This window comes from Penicillium oxalicum, chromosome I, assembly GCF_001723175.1.
Source record: "Penicillium oxalicum strain HP7-1 chromosome I, whole genome shotgun sequence".
Classification (NCBI taxonomy): Eukaryota; Fungi; Ascomycota; class Eurotiomycetes; order Eurotiales; family Aspergillaceae; genus Penicillium; species Penicillium oxalicum.
In genome coordinates, this window is record NC_064650.1 from 5,701,504 (window position 1) to 5,726,184 (window position 24,681).

The following is a 24,681-nucleotide window of genomic DNA, read 5'->3' on the forward strand; positions in this document are numbered from 1 at the left end:
CTGCCAGGGCTTATGCGGGCGGTGAGCTGTGTAGAGCCTCGGATCAACCTTGTTCCACTGATTCCTGCCCCGCCCATGGCCCAAAGTAGTAATTTCTAAACAAATTGTTGTACCCGTTCGGGTACCGCACGTGAAAAGTCTCCGTTGATGCGGCTGCTTCTCTTCAGCAGGATCCAGCCCATTCAATTTTCGATCCTCAACCCAGTGCTGAGAATTTACAGATGGAAAGTTGCGCGACATATCCTGCTTCAAAATATGCAGATGGAAACACCGGTAATATATTGAATTTTGGGTCCCATGGCCTGCACCTCGACGTCCTGGGGTCTTGTTGATTGGGAACATGGGGAATATGGGGTGAAAACTTGATCCACCGACGCCTGGCTATTTCGACCACCCCAATGCCCAGCTGAATGTGAAGGTAAGATGAGCTTTTGTTTTAGTCAGACATCACGCATTTGAGTAGCCTTCGTAGTCACACCTGATTTGGCTTATCTCGCCGAGTCTCATCCGCATTGCGGGGAGGCCCACCATCCCGGCGATGTGCAATAAGAACCAGCCCTACATCCTAGACTCTCAAGTCCAATGCTTTCACAATGACCTCACGCCATCTCAGGCTGGGTAAACTTATCCGACGATGAACGCTCGGCGGGGCGCTTTGGATGTGCGGGGACTGGAGGCTCGGGGAAATTGCCGAACTTCTTTCACCAAGCTGCCAGATGTCATCCTCGATGGAATTCTGAACTCGCCTCTCTATGAGGGAGGCAGAAGTGGGGCTCACGAGTCTTGACCAGCCTCTTACTAGAGCATGCAATGGAGTGCAAGTTCATTGTATCCACGCTGATCTCGGACGCCCAGTTTGCCGCCTTTTCTATTGTTTCCAGAGACATTAATTATCAGACTCAAGAGATCAGATAAGGTGAGAGGGAACTCTTGGATCCGCCTATAACAGAAATCACTTTTGTTGACTGATTAAAATACCATGTAGTCCCTCCCGCCCTTACTTATGATGTATAAAGTGTACCTGCTTTCTCTTGGATGGAATTCTAGCTGTGATGCTACCAGGATCTGCAGGGTTCAATGAATTGGATTTCTATGCAAGGCACCCAAACCCGGGCCCCAGCCTCGAAGTGAGGGAGGTGGAGATCCTGAGTCTGGCATCAAAATGCACTACAGCTACGGAAAACGGGTCAATCTTTGCTTGATATGTATGTCCGAAACGATCTGGTTCGCCAACACATTTTCGATATCGGTTACAGCAATACCTCGCGTATATACACAAAGGTCTACACAGATGACTCGAGGTGTGAATCCAGTCAACAATGGGAACTACGGGCTACCATGGATGCGAAACCGAATGCCCGGTGGTACGAGATTTGCCCATGAGTGGGACATCAGGTTCATTCGGAATCTCCAGTCCGCGGGAGCAAGCCCGGCCAGAGAGGTAGTCTGATCCAAACTGTTTTTCTTGGGTTCCGTCTCCTGTCAATCTATGGAATGTCAACTTTCTACCTACAAGGTAAAAACATAGATGGAGGTCTTGGATACTCCAGTAGTATGTTACGATGCGATCGCAGATATGGCCTCAAGGGTCTGCTGTGCTGGATCCTGTCAGTACATGAGCAAGATCGCAGGCAGAACCCTGCCCCGCGTCCCTGCTTCCAAATTCACCGGTGTGCACTGTGCAGTCCAATGACTATGAACGAGTGGACATTGATATGTGGACGATTTTCAAGTGGGGTGGACCAGCAGAGGTGGAAACCTCCATTCGGCGGTCCTGTCTGCGGCAGAATTTCTTCGAAATCTCACTAGCATGCAATGAGGAGCCTTGGCGTTGCTGTGTTTGACGTGCTATTTATACTGTACAAGTGAACTCTCTACAACAGCGACCGGGCGGAAATCCACGAGTACAATGGCCGGACACGACTCAGGTGGCTGGCCTCGGCTGGGTTGTACAGTGCACGAATTCATTGTCTGGGTTCCCACTGAAGTGGAGGGCTAAATCTGTACTTGATATTTTACTCTGCGTGGAGCACCATTCATACATGAAACGCGATGAAATGGTTTCAGGGGGGTTTAACGGTAAAGATGTTTCACAACGGATCCATGAAAACGGACCAATCCCCAGGGCCAAACAGTATATTCAACCAATCATTGCTCTTATTCCATAACACCCCTGGGTGTAACCAAGAGTACTGTATGGTATCACACAGCGTAACCGCTCTGTGAACTTTGGGACAGGAACCAGGGGGTGTTTTGGTAAATCTGGCTCGGTGGAAGATTCCGAAACCTGCCCACCCTCCAGCATTTGTATAGATCTTTGATGGTCCTTGATGATGCTGTACTATATACCATGAAGGGATCAGACTTTCATCCCTATCTCGCACTGCAGGGGAAAGTTGTGCAGTAGTACCCTCGTATCCTTGTGTACCAAGCTTCAAATACCGAGGATGGGTCTAGGTACGAGAGCCGGTCACCAGAGTAAACAATCACAAGCTCCTCGATCCTCCACCGCCAAGAAATGACGGTCGGAGAAGGTCGCGCATGATGGTGTGCGCCTGTCGAGGTCAAAAGGAACGTGAAAGCCTTCAAGATGACCCTCTCAAGTCCCCACGCGACGGAACATAGGGACCAGACTGAACCGCCAGCGACGGAGTCGAAGCGCACCGAATTTGTCCACCTCTGCACATCTTCGAGCCCCAACGACGTCGACCATGTTAGATGCAGAAAGCGCTAGAATACCCTGAATATTAATCCAACGAGGCGTAGAACCCACTTGAGCGCCTATTTGACTGTCAGTGGATGATCGCCGGGGGGGCGAGACTCCCCTGGAGGGGGAAAACGGCCCAAGGGGGCTAGTGGATTCGAGTAGTGTGGGATATCGTCCACTCCTGAGAATTATCGGGGCTCCCCTTTGAGATCAACTCCCTTTCCTTCCTTTTGCCAGCCTCCCTCGACGGTGCGCGTGTATCACCGACCATCAGTCTTTTCTTCTCAGCCAGATTGACATCGCGTTCGAACTGCAGTTCTTGAGTGGTGCCGGATCACCACTGGGTATGTGATTCCCCTCGGCTCTTCCCCAGACACTTGGCGCGCGGAGCTAACGACTGCACGCTTTCACGTAGCCGATGACACAGGATTGACAAATTCCTCTCAACGATCTGAAGCCTCGTCACTCATTCCGGTGATCACTGGAGCGTTGTTCGGTCCCTCGTTTGAATTCATACCCGCCCCCATACCAGACAGAACCAGATCCGCGAGACCATCGAGATGGAGAGCTTCGCACCTGTTTCGCCAGGCGTGCCGCAAGCTCCCAACCACGACTCCATGGTCACCGTCTCTCTATCCGACATTCATTCCAACTCAGAGCATACACAACCCGACTGGCGAAGTCTCGATATCCCTCCGACGCCCGTCGAGTCACATGGACCAGATACTCTGCAGGACCAACCCGAGTCCTTTGGTCCCCGGGTGCTTCTCGATGCCGCCAAGACCACTCCCCCTCTCACGGACGAACTTCTCTCGCCAACCTTGCCAGTCTCGAATGGGGGGAAATCTAACCTAGTAGATGAGGAAATGAAGAGCGAAGGGGATTGGACCAATCTCGACCGCACCGAAGAACAAGAGCCGCGCGGAGAGGGAACGGACGATGTATGTTGACCCCAAAGGAATACTTCCCCCTCCCGCCTTCTTCTTCCCTTCTCCTTCCCTTCTCCCCACCCAGCGATCGTGCGGCCCAGCCCGTGGAATGTGAGATTGACATACCACTCCCTTTTGGTTCTAGTCCACTGCCCTTTTGCTCGCGCGTCTCGAACAAGAAAACAATGCACTGGCGACGAATCCCAAATCGGCCTTGTCCAATGCGCCCCGCAGCCAGCACCATCAGCGACAGTCACGCTCCGAGTCGCTGTTCCAGATACAAAAACTAATCAATGAACCCACGCGATCTGAGTTGCGTTACTCGCAGCTTCAACCACCGCCGATGACGGAACTGGAATTCTGGGCCGCCCTTGTGGCAGACTATCCCCAGACCGCACAGCGACTGCCAACGTTGACATCGAACAAAATTCAACAGGGTGTGCCTCCACCGCTACGAGGGGTCGTCTGGCCGAGCTTGGCGGGCGCGCGCGATCCAGCGTTGGTGGAAGACTTTCAGCGATTGAGTGGTGAAAGTAGTCCCTACGATGGTCTCATCGGCAAGGATATCGGTCGCAGTTTTCCAAACGTGGAGATGTTCCGCGATCCCAATGGAGAGGGGCAGCAAATGCTGGCACGAGTCTTACGATGCTTCTCCTTGTATGATTCGCAAATTGGTTACTGTCAGGGATTAGGGTTTGTGGTTGGCCCCCTCTTGATGCACATGTCGGACGTGGAAGCTTTCTGTGTGCTGGTTCGGTAAGCCCCGAAAGGTTCCCAAGAAGAGCTTGCGCATTGTTGCTGACCGGCTTCTTTAGACTCATGGACCATTATAACCTTCGGACGTGCTACCTTCCAGACTTGTCGGGTCTTCACCTCCATGTGTACCAGTTTCAGAATCTCCTGGCCCGGCATCGTCCGGCACTCTTCCAGCACCTCGAGGCGTTGGGAGTCGAACCCGTCTACGTCTCGCAATGGTTCTTGTCCTTCTTCGCTGTGGCGTGTCCCTTACCCATGCTCCTTCGCATTTACGATGTTATCTTCCTCGAAGGTGCTTGTGAGACTCTGATGCGGGTCGCACTATCTTTGATGCAGCGCAACGAGAAGCGAATCATGGCTTGCACAGAATTCGAAGATGTCATGCAATTGCTGCTGTCGCGCAGTCTGTGGGACACGTACGTACCGACCAACTATCCCCTCCCCTTCCCCTTGACTCAGTTTGTCGCAGTGAGACTGACCAATTACACAGATATGCGTTCAACGCGGACGATCTTGTCAACGACTTTGTATCTCTGACGTCCCTCGTCACGCACGAGAGCCTCCAGGCTCTTGAGGTTAGCTACAATCACTCTCAAGGTGTTCCGACCGGAATTTCCTTCCCTCAGATGCAAGCCGCGGCGTCGCGGTTCCTTGGTCGTCTTTGGGCAGGCTCCAATTCCCACAATTCGGTGAAAACCTTGAACCCAAACCTTGGGTGCTCCCGCCCCGCGAGCGTCATTCGCCGCTCGACCTCGAAGCAGAGCCTGACCTCGACCCTCAACTCGGTGGAGTCGACATCTGACGCGAGCACCGCCCCGACCGAGCTGTCTACCAATTTAAACAGTGATCAAAAGTCACGGAAATCTAACATGTCCTCGCACCACAAGGACCGTGATCTGCACACTCAGATTGAAGATTTGTTGATGGCGTTGGGGGATCTGCAGCGTCAACACGCGGACCTGACCCGTGACTTGCAGCAAGAGCGGGAGGAGCGCGAGGAAGATCACACGTTGGCACGGGAGATGCTTCAATTCATTCAAGAACAACCAGAGGAGGTGCGACCACAGGAATTGGTCTCCAAGGCTCAGGATCGCTTCACCACTGGATCCAGCGAGCATCAACGCTCGTCTCTGTATCAGACAAAACATCAGCTTCATGACGACATGGTTCGATGGAAGCAGATGCACGAGGTTGAGGCAAGCCGTTGCCTTGATTTGACCCGGCGCATGGATGACTTTGAGAAGGAGAACAATTCCCTCAAGGAGCAGTTGCGAGAGGCACGCAGTCGGATCCAAGATGGGTACCGCGATCGCCAAAGACTGGAGCGACTGAACAAGGAACTGAGGGTGCTCAAGATGCCTGAAGCAGCGACTCCGCCAGATACTGCCTTCGCCTCTCCCGAAAACGAGACGCCCTCTCCACCGGGAGGTCTTCGTGAGCTGCGGCTGGTCCGAACTAACTCTCACAAATCGCCACCCAGTACACAGAAACCGCCCACATTCAACAAGCGCTCGAGCAGCTTGGGCCTTCAGAATGTGCTAGCTACCGAGAATCAGAAGCCCGCGGCCGAAGACTCCCTGCTGCTGGAACTAGTCAACTCCAAGACTGCCGAGGCCATTGCCAAGCAGGAGCTGGAGGAAGTGAAAGGCAAGCTGGAGGCGTTACGAAAAATGATCAGCAAGCCTGGCGTCCAACAGGCGCCGAAATTGGAGAAGCGACATTCTTTCCTCAGTCAATCGCCCACTCAATCCGACCACTCACGTTCACCCGGCTCTTCTGGAAATGCTAGCGGTGGTGGTGGAGGAGGATTCTTTAGTGGTTGGGCTCGGCGAGCTCCTGCTACGAACAACGAGTCTCCATGACGGGTGGCGGTGGAGGGCTGGCTGGAAAGTGATACCTTTTTTTTTTTTGCTGGCGAGTCTCTTTTGGTAAAGATTTTGTTCTTGTTTCTTTTTTTGTTCTTGGCCGATGTTCGATGTACTTTCTGTTCTCTTCATCTGCTGCAAGTCTTTGTACATACAATGATATCCCGTCTTAATGACAGTTCCAGGCGTGTTGAACCTGCTGCCTTTCAAGGCACGCGGTTACTCTACTCTTCACAGGACTTCTCCACAGTGTCTCACTATTGATCAAACTGGTTCGAGTGATAAGTGCCGGCTGGTCGCTTGTAACACTAGTTCTTTGCTCTTTTTCACTCGAGCAAAAGCTAGACGAGCACCTTCTGGTTCGACTCAATGACCGACCACAATCACTGGTAATGACTCAGACTCGGCGGCAGATCTTCCTTGCGAGTGCCCCAGCCACTCTCCGTCGAACCCAACGTCAACTCAAGCACACCCCCCTCGATGAAAAAGGCATGCGTCAACCAATTATTCGTCCACTTCTTCCCATCCAGCCTAGCATCCTGAATGAAAATAGCCTTGTAGCTAGGATCGAAATTCTCATTCCGAATCGTGGCCGTCTTCCCCGTAAGCGGATTCGTGATACTCACCTCCTTGAAATAAGGAGGCGTAATTAGATACACATCTTGTCCGGGGACGGGCCAAAGACCCATCATGCTGAGCATCACAAAGGATCCCATGGCTCCGCTGTCGTCATTCCCCGCGATGCCGGCGACTGTGGTGTTGAACTGTGAGGGGATGTAGAAGTGACTATATTTGGCGGAGAGAGCGGGCCGTCCCCCATAATGGAACTGGAAGACGGTGAGGAAGGCCTGTTCGTCGCCGACGTAGAGGAGACCGGATTGATGAAGATATTCCAGGCGGGAGGTGAACTTTTCTGCGCCACCGAGCGCGTGGATGAGTGCTCCCATGTCGTGAGGGGCGTAGCTGCGATGACAAGGGAGAAACACGGATTAGCTCATGTGGGGAACGAATATCTTGACTTGATAATAGAAGAATGAATGAAAGGTTGAGAAATCTCAGGATTTTTCACTTACAATGTATAAAGCCAGGAGCTTCCTTCGTAGGTCTCATGGCCATCTGGATTCAAGTAACACGAGGTGAAGTTTAGCAGAGGGCTGCAGAAAATAGGATCTTGGTAGCCCCAGGTGCCGTTCATGTAACGCGGTTGCAAGAACCCAGTAAAGGTCATGTCGGACCCGTTCAGGCTGGAAGTTTGATCTGCTTTGAACATATGCGCCCAATTTCGCGAGCGATTTGTGTACTTCTCATAGTCTGCCTGCTTGCCCAGCCCCTTGGCCATCTCGGCGATGCAGAAATCGTCATAAGCGTATTCAACGGTGCGCGAGATGCTGCGAGTATGAGTGCCCACCCCATACGGATCAAAGTCATCGGTGGGGATGTATCCGAGACTCTTCCAACTGTGTAGACCACCGCGACCCTCGACGTTCCAGTTTGCAGGCTCAACTTCGGCATCTTTCACAACGGCTTCGTAAGCAGTGTCCCAATCGATGCCTTGGACCTTTTTCAGATAGGCATCCGCCATGAGGACGTCGGCATTAGAGCCTCCCTGGGTAAAGCCCTTGCAGAGTGACATACGGCAGTCTGGAAGATAGCCTTCATGACGGTAGATATCAATCAGACTGCGCAGCATGCGAGATTGGGACAACGGGTCCACCATCGTCAACAATGGGTGAATACTGCGGAAGGAATCCCAGATACTATGAGGTGTGTGAGTGTTTCTTTCCATGTTCGAAAGAAAATTCAAGAGAGATTTCTGGAAAAAGAAAGAAAAAAAGAAAAAAGAAAGGAGATCTCACCAATAATAGCTGTCATAGTAGGGCTCATCGCTATCCCAAAGAGGATTCTCTCCCGTGTAGTCTTGAGGGCTGATCAGAGATCGATATGCACCGCTCCAGAAAATCTCCTGAAAGTCGTCAGACACTCCGGACGCATCCACGGTCACCACATTCAATTTCTCCCTCCATGCATCCTCGGCCGCGGACCGGGTCTCTTCAAAGTCAAAGTTTGGCTGCTCGCGTTCAGCATTGGCACATGCTTGATGAACGCTAATGAAGCTGACACCCGCGCGGGCCAGAATGCTATTGTTGGCTGGGCTGTGAAATCGTGCAAATGTTCCGGCCGATAGTGAGGAAGGCGTATTGGTACCATCTGCCAGCATAGAAACAGTGTTTGGTGCTGTGCCAGCCCGATTCTTGGTCCAAGTCCCGGTTTCGCGAAGCTCGGCACCTTTGAAATCGATACAGAAGTGAAGATCATAGGACCCGATGCCAAAACTGGGGTTGAATGTGCCGTTTCCAGTGAGGCGTCCAGTAGTACGGTCAACGTCGGCTGTACCGCTTGTGCGTGATTGTGGAAGATCTATCAGATCCACGAGGATGATTGGGCTTAACGATTGGGATGAAGCACCGTCGAAGGTGAATCGATAGAGCGCAGATCGATTGGTAGTAGTCATCTCGGCCTGAACACCATTTTCTAATGAGATACTGAAGTAGCCCGGTCGTGCTTTGACTGAATCCTTCTTCCAAGCCACGGCTCGATCGTTGAGTTGCCATTTGCATTGGTTAATGTCATCATTTGGGCAATACGGCTGAGGAAAGATGGGAAAATTCCCCAGTGATGGTGACTGTAAACTAGTCAGAAACATAATTTCTCCAGAGCTAAGAAGACATTCTTACACCTCCAGTGCCGGAGTCGTGCATGTGGGAGAAACCAGTGACATATTGCGTGTCGAATGCAAAGCCCGCCTGATTTTCGCCAATGGTGTCGGCGACTGCTTTCACCATTCCTAACTTCTGTCAGAGAAGTAGATTCTGAGATTTTTCTCAATGCTTCTTACCGAAAGGCAGAGTCGCCCCAGGAAACACATGGCCTGAGAGAGAATTTCATTAGCTGCCCCGACGAGAAAACGTATCGAGTCTTGAATGTTTGGGCTCAATTACCTCCATTGGCTGTTCCAATCAAAGGATTAACATGATTCAATATATCGCTTTGACCTGTTGACGCGGCTGAAGCAGTCAGGGCCCATGAGCCGTAGAAGGCCGCAGCCCATGCGTTCCGGGGGCACAATATCTGGAACTGCATGCTCGTCTCGACCAAAATTCAGATACGAGCGGTAGCATAGACAAAGATTTTCAACAGTACCAAACAGCCAAGCGTCCAGGTGAAAGGGAGCTTCGAAGGAAAACGCGCGTGCTTTGGGTGTACTTTGGAGTCCACGCGTGAAGAACATTCCATATCCCTGGGCAGGGTTGCTGATCCGTATTTCAAGTCCATGGCGGGCTCAAGAGCTTCCGAAGATGGGGTCCTCGACACCAAGAAGCCAGACAGACCACAGTAACATTCAGGACCTGCATGGTGTGACATTTGCTTTCCCTAGTCCAGGCTGGTTGAGCAGCAGCTATGACGGACAGGTCACAGGTTGGACGCTCCACGAGCCCCTCAAGGCGCGCGGCACAGACCGCGCCAGGCATACTAGTAGACTTTGTAACAAATCATGAAAAAGCCGTATAATAGAAATGAACGTCAGTGTCGTAGGTGGAGCGCTGATCCTTGTTGATCTTTCACCTGGAGGGGGTTCGTAGTTCCCCAACCTGCGGGGACGGACTTGCAGCTACAGTGCTTGATTTGCCATGTTTGTGGGCATTTTGAGAACGCGGGGTAGCATTTTCGGCATCTGATCGATTCCCATCGTATCGTATGTCCTGAATGTAACCTCTTTGCGATACTGAACAATTAGAGAATAGCTGATCGGTAATTGGTGGGAATCAGGCTTGTCGAGTTGAGGCCGACGAGGTAAAATGGCCCAAATAGGATGACGCTCTTCGGGTATTTCATTCGGCTGCCTGCAGACATCAGACAGGCTCACGTCCACTCGTATTGGGGGTCATCAAGCAAGAGGGAAGAATATCACTCGTTCGAATTGAACGATGAAATATTCTGTCCCCCTCTAACTCGATACAGGAGGGATTTGGCGGTCAACCGTATAATGTACAACCATGATAAAAGTGCGACTATAGGACAGACTTGAGAGTCGTGCTCAGATACAAAGCTTAGCAGGGATCAGGGCAACAACGAATAGCACTGGAACCCTACTTTCTACTCCAGCGACAATGGAATACCTCCACCATGAACTGGAAACAAATGCCCTTTTATTGTGAGGGCAAGTCAGACCGCAGAAGGACATTCATTGAGGGTGACATCTGGGCGAGATCAAGCCGCATCCAAAATGATTCCACGATATCAAGGGTTTCTCTATAGAGCCGTGAGGGTCTCTCGCACCTGGCTGAGCTAAGAGTACGACTGTACATTTTACGGTGTCGCTACATTGTACACTACACGACGGATATACGACGCACTTCACGGGTACTTGGAAAGAGATCAACATGCCGGCTGTGTTTGCCGATCGGGAATATCCAGGAAGTACTGGATAGCTGCTAGGAGTATGCCCCCATTACTCCTGTTCCAGCTACGAAGACAGAACACACTCTTCGGAGTTCTGACTCTAACAAACACGACCTCGATCGTCATCACTTGGACTCAGAGCCCCGGCGGCGAATAAACCTGCATCTTGTCAGTCACACATTCTCTGAGTTCAAGCTCAGCCTGGGCAATGGCATCGTTTCTGGTCGGGATGCATCGAGGCTGGATAGCCGAGTATCTGCCGAGACATCTCCGGCTTAGATAAGAATCGACGGTCCGCAGTAGGTACACGAGGGAAGTGCTTGGCACAGGCGTCATACTTGGTAAGTTGGTAATTGGTCACTGTTCGAGCACAGTTCAAATTTCACCCTGTCACTGAGGGTCTCGACCGGTTGTTGATTCTCCGAAATGTGATTTGTGAAGACTGCGCTGTCCACTTTCTCACAATACGAGCGTCGCGTCGCGGGGGTGTAGTCCCGAAAAAAAAGAGTGCGTATCGCCACATCCTCATTGTCAGGATCTTAAAGGGTCATCGCATTAAACTACAATGCCGGGAGTTCCTTCAAACAAGGCATGTGAGCGTTGTAAGAAACGCCATCTAAAAGTAAGTATCCCCAAGCTCAATTATTACCTGAGGTAACCACTCGACTCATCGTTCCAAGTGCGATGAAACCCGTCCTCAATGCCAGCGGTGCATCAATGCAGGTGTAGAATGTCCCGGGTATCTGCAGACTCGCAAATTTATTGACCAAGGTGCCACGGTGCGCCGGCGGTACGCCCCTTACCAGGAGAGCCATTCAAAAACAACATCGAATGTGAGACTCCCGAGGCGGTCGTGGCGAGCACATTGACTGCGCGAACAATGTACTAATTTCGATCGAAAAGGGACATGAAACCGCTGTGAGTCTTGGCGATTCGGGTGTAAATCCAAGCTTGCAGTATCGAGGCAGCGTCCCAGTGTCCTTTGCGAAGGATGCGACCAGCTCAGAGCCTGCTCGTCAATCGACCCTATTGAGAGCGAGTTGTGAGTCGGAGCCATCTACAGGCGAAACCTCCGATCCAAACCAGCTTGGCAATTTGCTACAATCACCAAGCGCAGTTTCGTCATCTTGTCAATCTTCTGGTAGACAGCATACTGTTCGACCTGCCTCGTTCCCCGAGGATCATACTCGAGCACAAATGCCCACTCAAAGCCCAGAGGTGCTAGGGAATGCGAGAGTTGAGGTCGATCTGGAACATCCCTTTACGCACGATCCCATAATCGGTTGGGATAGCCAACATGATCGAGGACCACCAGCATCGGATATCTCGACCAGAGAAGCTGATAGAGACGACTTTCAGAATATCGTTTCCGAGTTGATGACGGGGACAGAGCATGAGTTGGCATTTCTGACGCGCTATTTCGCAGAAAATCTAGGCCCATGGTAAATATCTCCTCGGTTGCCATTGTACCCGACTGTGAGGCTTACTCTTCTTTTTTTTCCCAGGCTGGACCTTTCGGACGCAGTAAAGTTCTTTGCAGTTCATGTCCCCATCAGAGCCATCAACTGCGTATCTCTGAAATATGCCATGGCGGCATTTGCAGCGAAACAGCTTGGTCGGGTCAAAGGTGTCAAATCCCACACTGGACGTGGGATTCTGACCAGTCCTGCCGCGAGTGAAATATATCCCAACTCTGAGACAGTGGATTGGTTCCTGAAGGGAGTTAATTATTATTACCTCTCTGTTTCGGACATGTCCAAATCAGCATCGGATGGGTATTCCAGCGTGTCGACCTCGGTGGTGATTGATTCCCCCATCGAGATACTCAAAAAGTGGTTGTCGACTCAATCGGCCAAAACAACCGGACAGGATCTCAGCAACGGGGTATTCTTGCGAAAAGTGGAGGATATCTTGGCTACTGTTGCCATACTGATCTACTACAAGCTCCTGGACACGAAAGGAGAGACATGGCATACGTGGGTACCATCTTCATTACTAGTACCTTCGAATCTACCGACTAATCAGCTGACTCTTCTCGGGAAAACGCCCCAGGTATCTCGCGGGTACGCATGAAGTCTTTAGTGCTCTCATGCAAATGAAGCGAACGGATACAATCCCTTTTTCTCATGGCATCCAGGCCTGTTTCTGGAATTTCGCGCGTCTGGACTACCTGGGGTCCTACTACATCCGCGCAAAGACGCATTTAAACCCTTCAGACACCTCGCTCTGGCGTGCAGCGGGAATCTCTATAGACGAGAACGAAAAGTTCAACATCGTTGACACCGCCGACCCTTACATGTCAAAAGAGGATCAGACTTTCAACGGTCTTTGCTGGCTGGCATTCAAGGTGGTCAACTTTCTTGCTCATTCGAAACAAGCCCAGGTCGCCCAGTGGGTAGGATCTCCCATCGCGCGAACCCCCTCCAGTTCTGGAAGTTCGCGTGCCACCTCGGTACAGTTATCCCAAGTTCCCGACACAAACACCTGGCTCGACCTATGTTTTGAGCTGCAGACTTGGTTTGAGGGTGCCCCGGAAACTATACGCCCGTGTGTACGCATCGAGCACCCCCGGGATTTGTCCCGTCGATCCGAGGACCACTCGTCGCCTTTCCCCGAGGTGGTTCATACGATGGCCCCGTGTGCGGCTGCCATGCAACATTATCATTTTGTCAGGATCGCGCTCTTGTTGAATCGTCCTCCGGATGTGGTGGGCGGGCCGAGCACGGCGTTCGATCGTCTCCAAAGCTATAGAGAGGTCACCAAGGAAGTCGATCATCGGTGCCGCGAAGTATGCGGTATTGCTTTGGGTCGACCACATGCCGAGGTCCGCATCAACATGATTCCGCTTTTATTTGCTGTGGGCCAATGTCTAGAGATGGACAATGAACGGCAGATTATCGTGGATTTGTTGCGAGGCATCGAGGCTGATCTGGGATTGGCCACGGGATACGCCGTTGAGAAACTTCAGTCCTCGTGGCATCGTGGTTGAAGACCTCTGAAATGATCAGTCGGGAGAGGGCAGCAAAAAGTTTCTGGTTCTCGTGATTATCCGCCTGACGGTGTCTCCGATCGAAGTGGCTGGGTCAAGCTATTCGCTACTCGCTATTCGCTACCCACTTGGATGAAAACTCATCCAGCCTTCAACGGACCAAGCACAAGTTTATCCACTGGGTCAATATAATGCACGTGCTTGGAGCTCAAGGTGACTTGGATGTATTGCATCACATGAAATCTACCTATCAGATCAAGGCTGGTTGGCAAGCACGACTTCTCCGTAACTCCAGCGGCCGACAAAGACGTGTCAGCTCCGCCATAGCAGGCCGATCACCAAACGCGTGCGACGATCAAGAGATTGCTTATTTAGCGCTCTCATCGAAGGGCAGCAACTCCATCACGTCTCTTTGTTGTCAAATTTCAAAAAAAACAATAGGTGCAGGAACCAGTTCCGAATACCAACGCTCACAGCGAGAGATTTTGTAATGGCGTACTTTCCTTGCAATTCGAACGGTAAGACAAGGCTTTGTTGGAAATGCATGTGGAATGGTATTTGTTTTCTCTATGGTAATGGATGAATAATTGACAAGTTCGCTTTATTGGTATCATCATGTAGAAAATGCAGAGTCGGCCGTACAAGTCCGTGGTGGTCTAGAAGTCATCATCATCGGGGTCATAGAGATCCAGGTCAAGTGTGGCCTTCGGTTTCGGTTTCGAAGCCGGAGCTGGCACTGGCACTGGTCGAGCTGGCAAAGGAACGGACGGGCCTGCAGGAGGAGCGGTAGGCATCACGGGCTCGGGGGCTGGCGGTTCGGTGGCTGGAGCTGTCGCGGGCGGTTCTGCAACACCCAACCCTTCGGCGTCGCGCAGCAATTTTTCCAACTCTCTCTCCGGATCGTCATTCTCAATGGACATCTTCCCCATGACACCCATGCGTATCCGATCTTCCGTCGGGTATGGTAGCATGTTTGCCTCGCGAGTCAGGGTTGCCGAGTCATCCAGCCATTGTGTTGCCTCTTTAGTGACCGCTGTCACGGGCTCCGCATTTTCATCACCAGGTCCAGCCTCCCCGTTGGTCTCCTTCATGGCCACATCCTTGTCCGCAATCTGTGGTCGCGCCTCAATACGAGCGCCGCGACCAAGGCCCTTTGCGACGTCCGCCGCAGCTTCCTGGTTATATTTGCTGATCCGTCGTGCAAAATCCAGCAGAAGCCGATAATCGATCTCCTTGCGAGCGGAAGCCCCGGTTTTCTCCGTCTCGCTCTCGTCCTCCGTGTCCGAGTCGCTGGCACCGTCGTGGTCCTCACCACAGGCTAGTCTAATTTCCTTGTCGAACCCTTCCAGATCTCGCACGATATTCTTGACGCGTTCCTCCAGCCGATCTGCTTCCGTGCGCAGCTGGAGGATCTTGGCATAGTTTTCTTGATGGAGTCGAAGGACATCGATGGAGGACGTTAATTTGTCGTCAGCTTCCAGCAGGGAAACAGCGGCTGCGGGAGCTCCAGCGGCACCGGGGGAGGATGTGAGATGTTTGAGAAGTGTGTTGAGCTTCGACTCGACCTCAGTCAGGGAAGATTGCATGAGCGAATTCATTTTGAACAATCTCGATCCTGTCGAAGACGCGTAGATAGCAAATTTTGATACAAAAAGGAACGAACTCCGGGGGCAGAAAAGCCTAGGTCATTCAGCTACCAGGCGCTATTTTCGGGGAGGTGGTGGCACGGCAGAGTGGAATCTTGATGGATTAATGGTCGCGACCACTTGAGATTCTCATCCTCGGCATGAAGGGAATAGAAACGCTTCACTGCCCGCGCGTGGAGAGAGAGATGTGGGGAGCTCCCGCTGTATCACGTGAGAAACAGTCCACGATGAGTGCTACAATTGATGAATAAGAGAATTAAGAGGCAGATGAGGGAGGAATTCCTTGGATAGAGGTGGGCTGGAGGTCGGGGCAAATTCTCCGGCAGTTGATCGATTATTAGAAATAATTGAAAACAATCGTGAACGAAACCAATGGTGACAGCCTATCTCCTTCATGCGCGGCAGTCTGTTACCAGCACGCTCCAAGGAGATCAATCAAACTGCGTTTGTCTGTCGACCAGTTTTTAGCCATCAAGGTCAACCCTCTATATTGTGGAACTATTTTTCACGGAGCCAAGCGACACCATGGAATTAACAAATCATCACTGTATACAGAACTCTCTTGCGCAAAAATTGGCTTGCAAAAGCTGTATTTTTCGTTGAAGTCAGCTGAGTTCGAGGCGCAACTGAGTTCGACGCTCAATTCGATGCTTGAGATGCTGAATAGGATGTTGAATGAGGACCATCTCAAGGTACTGAATTAGTCACGAAAGTAAATCCATAAATTGAATGATAAGGTTGGGATGGATTTAATATTTGGTGGTTGATTTGACTTCCATGGCGCATCGCTTTATTCCGTGGTTATTTCCGACGGCAGACAAAGTCTCTGCGCCTAGGAAGACTACTATTTCAAGAATTGAACCAGGTACCAGGGGAAGCCATATACTCAAAGATTATGGAAAGTTTCAAGCCGCCAATTTGCTTCCTACGGGGTGCTCGATTAGAGAGGCTCAATGGACTTTCTGGTAATGATGTCTGCGATGCCAAGACATGATGATCTTCTTTTTCTTCAGGACGTCCCAACGGCTGCCAGTGTCTATCGTGCACAAGGTTGGCCGACATGCACCGGACAGATCCTTCCAGGAGTTACAGCACGGGTAGCCTCATCCGGAGCTCGCGGAAAAGGTCCTGAGGATGATTGATCAGGGCGTATAGAAGCCCACCCTGGCATCCACTTATACCTGGGAGCAAACAGGAAGGTGGCGTCACACGCTTGGCCAATGGTATGCCTATGTCCAAGGCGTCAGGATTCTTGTCAAGTCCTCAATCTGGAAGGTGAAATTGAGCGCAGCCACTCCGAGGGACCAAAGTAGCAAAGCCAGTCAATAGTGTGGAAATTGGTGTGCTCTGAGCTCTGAGCTCCGAGCTCTGAGCCCTGTGTTGCCAGGACGTCGGAGGGTTTTTGTTTGTTGACCGGAGAGCTCTCAACTGGAAGATGGCACGTGCCTCGACATGGGATTCGAGGATATGCTGGGGAGAGGCGCGGTCGTCTTGCTTCCTTGACCGCTTCTTCTTTGCTACATGCTCTATGCAGCACAGTCGAGACTGAAAGTCATGAGCTGGTCTCCAAAGGGATGGTGATCGTTTGTTCACTGAGAATGCCTTGCGAATATGTCGACAGCGAGCGAGAGCGGCACGCGACTGCGATCGCGATCGCGATCGCTTGCTTCCCCTCTCTGACGATGGACCAAGTGGACCGTGATATTTGCATGTTTGGAAAGGCACCGAAGCTCAACCTCCGAGTTGAACCCGAGTGTTCCAAACGGGGATAGCGGTCTCTTCTAGCGCGTTCCTTCAACGGGGCCTGGCAATGCCCCGGAGTCAAGCCAATAATGATTCCCCAGACTCAAGCCCTGCAGGCCTCAGAGCACGACTCCATCCATCTGACCCCACAGTCTCTGGGGATGGGTCTGTGGTCATTCTCTCCCTTTGAGCACGCTTAGCCCAATTGAGGCTTGCGAGCGAGGAACCATTCCCCAGAGCTGTGTCTTGGCTGTGATGGGTTACTTGACCTCTTTCTCAGCATTCCAACTCTTCCAAGCCTTCCAGTTCCTGTTCCCGTTCCCCAGATCGGAGGAATCATTTCCCAGCGGGGTATAAGTGGAGCTCGAGGACTCTGAGCCTCTGAAATCTTTACGCAGACTGGATAGCCGGCACCTTTGACATCATTTACGTCGGGCTCATGTCCTCTTTTGGAGTAATAGTCAGGTCGTCGATGCACGAGTGTGGCGCCCCACCTGAACGGGGCATGATGCTTCCCGGCTGCTTGACGCACTGTCCTGGAGTCCCGAGTAGCTTACGAATCAATGTGCCAGACCTTGAACCTACCTAAAGCTTGCGAGCGGATGATGGAGCTCAACGAATGGATTTCCCCGCACAGATTCGCCGAGGCTCGCTGCCGGATCTGTCATAGATTCCTTCGACGGATTGCTGGTGCTCGGGTGGTATATAGGTCCCGCGCCTCCCGGGAAATCGGGATTGCGAAGCGGAAGTGCAAGCATCCCTAGCCGCATCATGAAAGCTGCTACTTTGCTTCTAGGACTGGCTTCGGCCTCCTTTGCGGCAGACCTCCCCGTCGTGGACCTCGGATATGAATTGCATCGCGCATTCTCCTTGAATGTGAGTGTATTCTGGCAACCAACGCCGCCGATATGAAAGAAAAAAAATGGAAGAAGAGATCCGCGCCGACTCACACACGTATTAGCACACAACGGGTCAGTACAATTTCAGCAACATTCGATATGCGGCTCCTCCCTGGGTGACCTTCGCTTCCGCGCGCCCGTGGCCCGGAGAAGAACCGATCCCACGTTCAGACCGGTGATGTCGGGCGCATGTGCCCCCAGGCTACTCCCTTGTGGGAGACCGCTATCGAGCCGTCATTCCTGTTGAGTCTGCTGTACAACACCACGTTTACCAAGTCCACCAACATCTCCTCCTACAACTATACCGCGGAGAAGATCGATCCCCGCGTGACCGAGGATTGCCTCTTCCTTGATGTGGTGGTGCCTCAAAAGATCTTCGATCGTGCTCGCTCGTACACCAACAGCACGAAGAATAAGTCCTTCATTCCTAAGAACAAATTGGCCCCTGTGCTGGTATGGATCTACGGTGGCGGTTACGTGGGCGGCGATAAGAGTGGTCAGGATCCACGGGCCTGATCACGCGCAGTCAAGTCGTCGGTGAGGGTGTGGTATACGTTGCGCTTAACTACCGAGTAAGTGATGGAAACCTCATACAGACCTCATTTCTGGGGGAAAGAGAAGAATCCCCCACACAAAACCATGTCCTAACAAGTTTGCTCTCTTGTAGCTCGGCGCTTTTGGGTGGCTTGGTGGTGAATCTATCAAGGCGAATGGAACTGCCAACGCTGCTCTGCACGACCAGCGGTTCGCTCTGGACTGGGTGTACAAGAACATTCACCTCTTCGGCGGCGACCCCACTCGAGTGACCGTCATGGGCGAGTCTGCCGGTGGTGGTTCCATCATGCACCAGATCACGGCCTATGGAGGCAACGCAGGGCCTTCTCCCTTCAAGCAGGCCATTCTCCAAAGCCCCGGCTGGGTTCCCATTCCGGATGAGAGACAGCCTGAGCAAACTCTGCAGCAGTTTCTGGATGTTCTCAACGTGAGCACCATCGACGAAGCTCGCAAGTTGCCCTCGAGCAAGTTGATCGCGGCCAATGCTTATCAGGTCGCGACCAAGTCCCAATGGGGCTCCTTCATCTACGGGCCCGTGGTTGACGGGACCTTTGTTCCTGAATTGCCCGGCAAGCTTCTCAAAGAAGGCAACTTTGACCACAACCTGAACATCATGGTTGGACACAACGCCGATGAGGGACTCGTCTTCACGTCTCCGGATAGCCGCGATGAGAACGGACTCACCATGCAGCTTAAACAGCAGTTCCCCTACATGAAGAAGAACGTCAGTGATTACGTCGCCAACACCTTGTACCCACCCAAGTACGATGGCTCCTACGGCTACACCACGCCCCTGGCGCGTGCCGCCTTGGTGATCTCGGATTTGGTCTTTGTGTGCAACACCGACTACTTCAACCGAGCCTACGAGAACCAGACCTACGCGTACGAGTTCAGTGTCCCCCCAGCCATCCACGGGCAGGATGTCGGGTATACCTTCTTCAACAAGGGCGAGCAGTCTGGTAATTCCCTGCTCGGCAAGCAGAATAGCACTGTCGCCGAGGTCATGCAGGACTACTTCACCTCCTTTGCTCAGAGTGGCAAGCCTCGCTCTCCGCTCGGTCCGGGCTTCCACCAGTACGGTGAGAAGGGCACCCTGGTGGATTTGAGCACCACCAAGATCGCGAGAGAGCGTGACCCGACCAACAACCCTCGCTGCCGATTCTGGCAGACTGCCAACTTTGCTGGTGAGGCCTGAGGGGTGGGGGTGGAAGCGAGTGCGGTGTTGCCATCCTGACTCTTGAGGCAATTCTTGACGTCAATTAATGAATCTCCAATAATACTCTGATCATGAAATGTTTTAAATGGGTCCCGAGGGGGCGTGCGATCCCCTCGGTATTCTGATTTCAAGTACAAGATTCGAGGTTTGATCCTACAGAATTAATGAGAGACCAGACTCCATCAACCTTACACAGAACGAGTAGAGAGTCCCGTACCTGTAATCAACCTTAATCTCCTCACCCCACCATATTATCTGATGACCCACGCGGACAGGACGAGCTTCCATTCACTTACGAAATCGGCTCTGAAGAGTCTGTCCGTATACTTCGTCGAGCGAACTAAAAGCAGATAAATGAATGGAGCTCCCGGACGCAGCTCAGGACGTTCGCGCGCCGCATCTCTTTTTTCTTTTCTTGCTTTCACACAGGCACAACCCGGATGCTTTATTGGTGGAAGATACATCACGTGGTGAAGTATTACCCTGATCTTGCGTATAAGATGTCTACGTGAGAATAGAAAACACAAAATGGAACCCCACGATTGTATCAATATGGGTCTATACGATAGGTAGATTGTTGTCCCCATTACTTTGTATGGACAATGTGGTTACGTGGTGAGCTCCAAAACATGGAGCTCGAGCTGCGATAGGTTGGGGACTCGAGGAGTCCTCCATACATCCTATTCACGCCACTTACGCAGGAACAGACTATTGTACTATGTTTATATCAGAGGTGATCATCATGGGTTCATCTGATCACAGATGCGGGTCCCTTGACTTTTCGTGTCGAGAGATTGACAGATTACTTGAAAACATTGAGCTTTTCTTACTTGCCGTTGCACAACTGGACACTCCGCGCCAGGCTATCATACGGTACACACTTGTCAAAGATCCATTGTGACTACAGTATGTAGTACTAGACAGCATCCAGTCCACCAGCATGTGCCTAATTAATGGAAGACTGCCCGGATGAATGATCACTCTGAGAAGATGGAGCAAGAGTTGCGATAGTACTAAGACGAAGCAGTTTGCCAAAATGACAAGATCTGCCGACAGACACTTTTTTGAAGGACTCCAAAGGTGTGAATCGTACGTGGAGATGAGTGGGGTGAAGGGAGGGGGGAGTGGTGAGCTCTTCTACTTGTGGTATAAGCGGCACTTTAAGCCGCAAATTACCGTCCGTGATTATTCTGCACAAGACATCTATTTCCCTGCTCTTCCGATCAAGATAGCTGTAGGCATCGTACTGTAGTATGTTCTGTGGCGAACCCTGTTTTCCCCGGCCTGCTTCAGGAATATTCAGTGATATGTGATATTCCAGACCCTCGAGTCGTTCCCACTTGCTGCGCGTGAGTTAGTAGATCATGATATCATGCCCATACCCAATAAAAAGTTCCAGTTTGGAGGGACACCCTCCTTAATCTAAGCCAACTGCCAGCCTTTAGCCCGGAGAAGACTTCAAAAAGAAGTATTCACTCCATCGTATCAACGTAGAGACTTTGTAATTGAATTTTGCTTTCAATTTTGCATATACATCTGTGTATAAATAGCTGTGTGTCCATGTGTATGTGTGTATGTGTGTTTCCAGTTACCCCAACCGACAGCCCCCCACACATATGGATTGGTATTAAGGTAATGATCTATCCGATTGAAGGTATAAGGGTGCCGTGCCGTGCGGCCGGGCCCGTTCCAACCAAGCCAAAGGACCGGGCAATGTTACGCACACCCAGAACGGGATACATCGATCATCGGAAAGCAGGTACAGTGATGAATTTCGCACACAACAAGAAAAAAAAAACAAAAGCAAAGATCAGGTACCCGGAAACCCACCAGCCGAAATTCTTAACAATCTTTCTAGTCATGGCGCCATAGGGATGTGTGTATTTGATCGCAGGGGTGGCCAGTCTATTTCTTTTTCTAAGACCGACTGTATCAATTCGATTCTCGATCCCAATTCTTCAGATCGTCGCGGGAGTAACCGGCTATAAATACGATCCTACCATGGCTGTCATTTTTAATTAATTGAGGCTGAAAATTCATAGCAACCTTAAGACAGAAGAGCTCAGTGCTCACACAGATGGAAGAATCGGGTCTTCAGTGCTGGTATAGCTCGCACATGCATTGTCGAGCAGATTGACAGTCGACTTGGTGCGGGGACGTTGCATCGATTCTGAAGGCCTTGGTAAAACCATGCATAGTAACGATATGATCAGAGACATATGACGATAGCTGGGATTCTGGTGTGATCTCACACCTTGCATCGTGTACAACCTAATGCTTTGCTTCAGCATAACCAAATCGAGCTCTCCAAGATCTGCAGACGGGAGAAGATTCTGCAAAATCAAGGAACAAGAGTCTAAGTGACCAATATGGGTCTTGTTGGACATGAAATGGCATCAATAGCTGTCTAAAGGGCTATAAAGTGCCTTCCTTTCGCTCCTGATCTGATTGCTGTTCAAACATCTTCCCTCAGCATGAAACTTCCTCCCTATCATTCGACCACTGATCTCCCTATTTCACGCAAATCTCTTCCATCAGGAACTTTGTGGCCCTGTCCAATGTCTCAACTGCCCTTGCACTCGAGCAATTGAATGAATTGAAGCAGCTTATCGAGCAGAGCTGTGGGGCGGTCGACCCAGAATGTAAGTCTCCTGTCCGCAGAACAGTATCTAGTAGATACTGTCCAGTAGGTAACAGGCGTGGGAACCCCCCCCCGGGCCATTCGAACCAAGAGGATCTCCATTTTATACAGGTGGTTACAAGGATGAGCAAACCTTCACCAGGAACATACAAATCATGGAAAGTATACTGCTCTGGTCGCATGTCGAGTATCCTTTCCTCTTGGAGTTCCCGATTCCAAAGAAGTCTCTAATCTGAATCTTTGTGCAGTCTCTGCTGGCGACTTGATTGGGGCAAAGAGGTTCAAGGTCGATACTCCTCAGCAGTGCGTGGACCGTTGTGTTCAGCACTCTGAATGTACTCATGCAAACTGGTCGAAGAAACGGGTGGACAACCAGATCACCTGCTGGAACAAGAAGAAGGGGAAGGACACATCGCCTTCGGATGACCACCCCGACTACGCCAGTCTTTTTGTCCAACCCAGGAAGTAAACGTTGCCTCCGGACCAGAAAGGACGAGGTCGTTTTTGCGTCAATGCACGGACCGAGAGAAGGATATCTCTGGTTGTTCAACAAAATTGCTCTCTTCTCCGCGTCGCGCGCCCCAACGTGCCCAGTTCCATTGGAGTCCTACAGGATTGGATCCATTCTTGAACGTGGCTGTGGGTTGGTTGATTTCAGCCCCCGCTCTTCTTTAAATTGACCTGACAGTCACCGTGAGTGTGGCCGAATTCCCAGGATGAAAGTCGCTGGACAGCTCAACCTGCTCCTTCCCCCGTCTCACTTTTGGGTATGGTGGTTTTCGTGGTCTTTTTGCGTTAAAACTCAATATGAGTGATGAAATACTTCGTCTAATTCTTATACATGTCCATTTTGGTGCATCCGAAGAATACCAGATTCATTAGTCTTGATCAAGTGTACCGTGGAATTGATCCGAGCTCAACGGCGTCGGATTTATTTCACCGTGCGGGTTTACCCTTATGAGGTCCTTTCATCCGAGCCGACCTTAAAAGCGGTTCCGGGAGATGAAAAAACAAAAAAAAACTGCCAAGCGACGAGGGGATGGAAAAGGAAGACAATAGAGGAAGGCAAACCCCCCGGATATGGCTCAGCTGACTTTTCCAATGAACCATGATCATGATCATAATATAATCCGGAGCCTTCGAGATTGTGGTGAGTCTCGGTCTCAGCCTAGCGAGGCGAAGCTATCGCGGAAAGTAGCAATCTGAGCGGACCAGATCCAATCAGCCGTCGCAATGGCCGCAGGTGCCTAGACGAAGAAACCCCTCGTATGGTCGCCAAGAACGCCGCCGTGGCCCCCTCGGCCTCATCCTGAGGACTTGGGGCTTATTTTTTTTCTCACTCACAATGCGGTGTCCATCGAGCGGAGATTTTGCCTCTAAGTGTGCTTACCTGGGGAAGGGACACGCGTGTGGTTGACGTGCAATGAGTGATGGAAAGGGAGAATAGAGAGAGAGGGAGGGAGAGAGAGAATGGAGTCTATGGACGATCGAGTGACCTACTGTTCCTTTTGCACCGGGTCTCAACTCGTTGCCCTCCGAGGTACAGGCACGTGATTTCGTCTTTTCTCCGTCAACGTATTGAGAGGCGCACTGAAGCAGTACGGTGGTCAGGGACGTCATGACTACTAAATAATTCCGGTCGGAACACAGCAGATGTCTCTCGTGAATGAGTGGGAGCCTTCTCTCTCTCTCAGACAGTAGTCACAATGCTACTACTGTAGAGCACTAGGACTAAGCTCAAAAATAGATCTACTCCACCTGGACCTGAGTGGACAGTGAGACCTCGTTTGTCACTCTTTGGTCACTTCTTTGTCACTCGTGGGAAAAAAAAAAGAGAAAGAGAGAGAGAAAAAAAGGGCCAAGAGCCTGAAAGGGTCCGACACAGGGTCCCCGTTTGGGGAGAGGGGAAAGGCCAAGGGCACCAATGAGACACGAGAAACCCTTCGGGCCAAAAAGCTTACGCCGGAACGTTAATGTGGAATCGGCCACTCGACTCGCTCCGACTGGACTCGACTGATCCTCGCACCATTTGGGCACAAGGAGTACATTCGGCTGCCCCGACTTTCCATTCTGTCTGTCTCTCTCTCTAGCTATTCCCAGGCCGTTCATCTGTTGATCCTGGGCAGTGCTGGATATTTCCTTCCGCACCTGAAGGGGGAGCACAATGACTTTGGTCGTTCGTTTCCCCACCCCATCGTTGTAGCTCGGCGACCAGAGAGGCCAGCGTCGACTGGGGATAGAGTTTTGGGAGAGAGTGGGCAGAATTAGGCAGAG

At 51.4% G+C, this 24,681-nt stretch overlaps 7 protein-coding genes across 7 annotated transcripts; 5 read left to right on the forward strand and 2 right to left on the reverse strand.

The window, feature by feature from the left end:
* Positions 1–1,203: 1,203 nt before the first annotated feature.
* On the forward strand, positions 1,204–1,383 carry POX_a01879 (uncharacterized protein; the record flags this gene model as incomplete). The annotated part of the gene is made up of 1 exon (XM_050110803.1): positions 1,204–1,383. One exon carries the CDS (start codon positions 1,204–1,206, stop codon positions 1,381–1,383), a length of 180 nt encoding a protein of 59 aa, XP_049974571.1.
* Positions 1,384–3,267: 1,884 nt separating this feature from the next.
* POX_a01880 (uncharacterized protein) lies at positions 3,268–6,254 on the forward strand (the record flags this gene model as incomplete). The annotated part of the gene is made up of 4 exons (XM_050110804.1): positions 3,268–3,648; positions 3,782–4,392; positions 4,452–4,808; positions 4,883–6,254. The coding sequence occupies 4 exons, from the start codon at positions 3,268–3,270 to the stop codon at positions 6,252–6,254; spliced, it is 2,721 nt and encodes a 906-aa protein (XP_049974572.1).
* A 386-nt stretch (positions 6,255–6,640) lies between these two features.
* On the reverse strand, positions 6,641–9,398 carry POX_a01881 (putative secreted glycosidase; the record flags this gene model as incomplete). Its single annotated transcript, XM_050110805.1, has 6 exons — positions 6,641–7,220; positions 7,331–8,014; positions 8,114–8,940; positions 8,993–9,102; positions 9,154–9,186; positions 9,257–9,398. The coding sequence occupies 6 exons, from the start codon at positions 9,396–9,398 to the stop codon at positions 6,641–6,643; spliced, it is 2,376 nt and encodes a 791-aa protein (XP_049974573.1).
* Positions 9,399–11,283: 1,885 nt separating this feature from the next.
* On the forward strand, positions 11,284–13,707 carry POX_a01882 (uncharacterized protein; the record flags this gene model as incomplete). Its single annotated transcript, XM_050110806.1, has 5 exons — positions 11,284–11,340; positions 11,399–11,551; positions 11,622–12,160; positions 12,224–12,694; positions 12,771–13,707. The coding sequence occupies 5 exons, from the start codon at positions 11,284–11,286 to the stop codon at positions 13,705–13,707; spliced, it is 2,157 nt and encodes a 718-aa protein (XP_049974574.1).
* A 656-nt stretch (positions 13,708–14,363) lies between these two features.
* POX_a01883 (uncharacterized protein) lies at positions 14,364–15,305 on the reverse strand (the record flags this gene model as incomplete). Its single annotated transcript, XM_050110807.1, has 1 exon — positions 14,364–15,305. The coding sequence occupies one exon, from the start codon at positions 15,303–15,305 to the stop codon at positions 14,364–14,366; it is 942 nt and encodes a 313-aa protein (XP_049974575.1).
* Positions 15,306–17,867: 2,562 nt separating this feature from the next.
* On the forward strand, positions 17,868–19,745 carry POX_a01884 (uncharacterized protein; the record flags this gene model as incomplete). Its single annotated transcript, XM_050110808.1, has 5 exons — positions 17,868–17,972; positions 18,058–18,111; positions 18,167–18,491; positions 18,527–18,567; positions 18,663–19,745. 5 exons carry the CDS (start codon positions 17,868–17,870, stop codon positions 19,743–19,745), a joined length of 1,608 nt encoding a protein of 535 aa, XP_049974576.1.
* A 2,817-nt stretch (positions 19,746–22,562) lies between these two features.
* POX_a01885 (uncharacterized protein) lies at positions 22,563–22,876 on the forward strand (the record flags this gene model as incomplete). The annotated part of the gene is made up of 2 exons (XM_050110809.1): positions 22,563–22,569; positions 22,656–22,876. 2 exons carry the CDS (start codon positions 22,563–22,565, stop codon positions 22,874–22,876), a joined length of 228 nt encoding a protein of 75 aa, XP_049974577.1.
* Between the last annotated feature and the right edge of the window lie 1,805 nt (positions 22,877–24,681).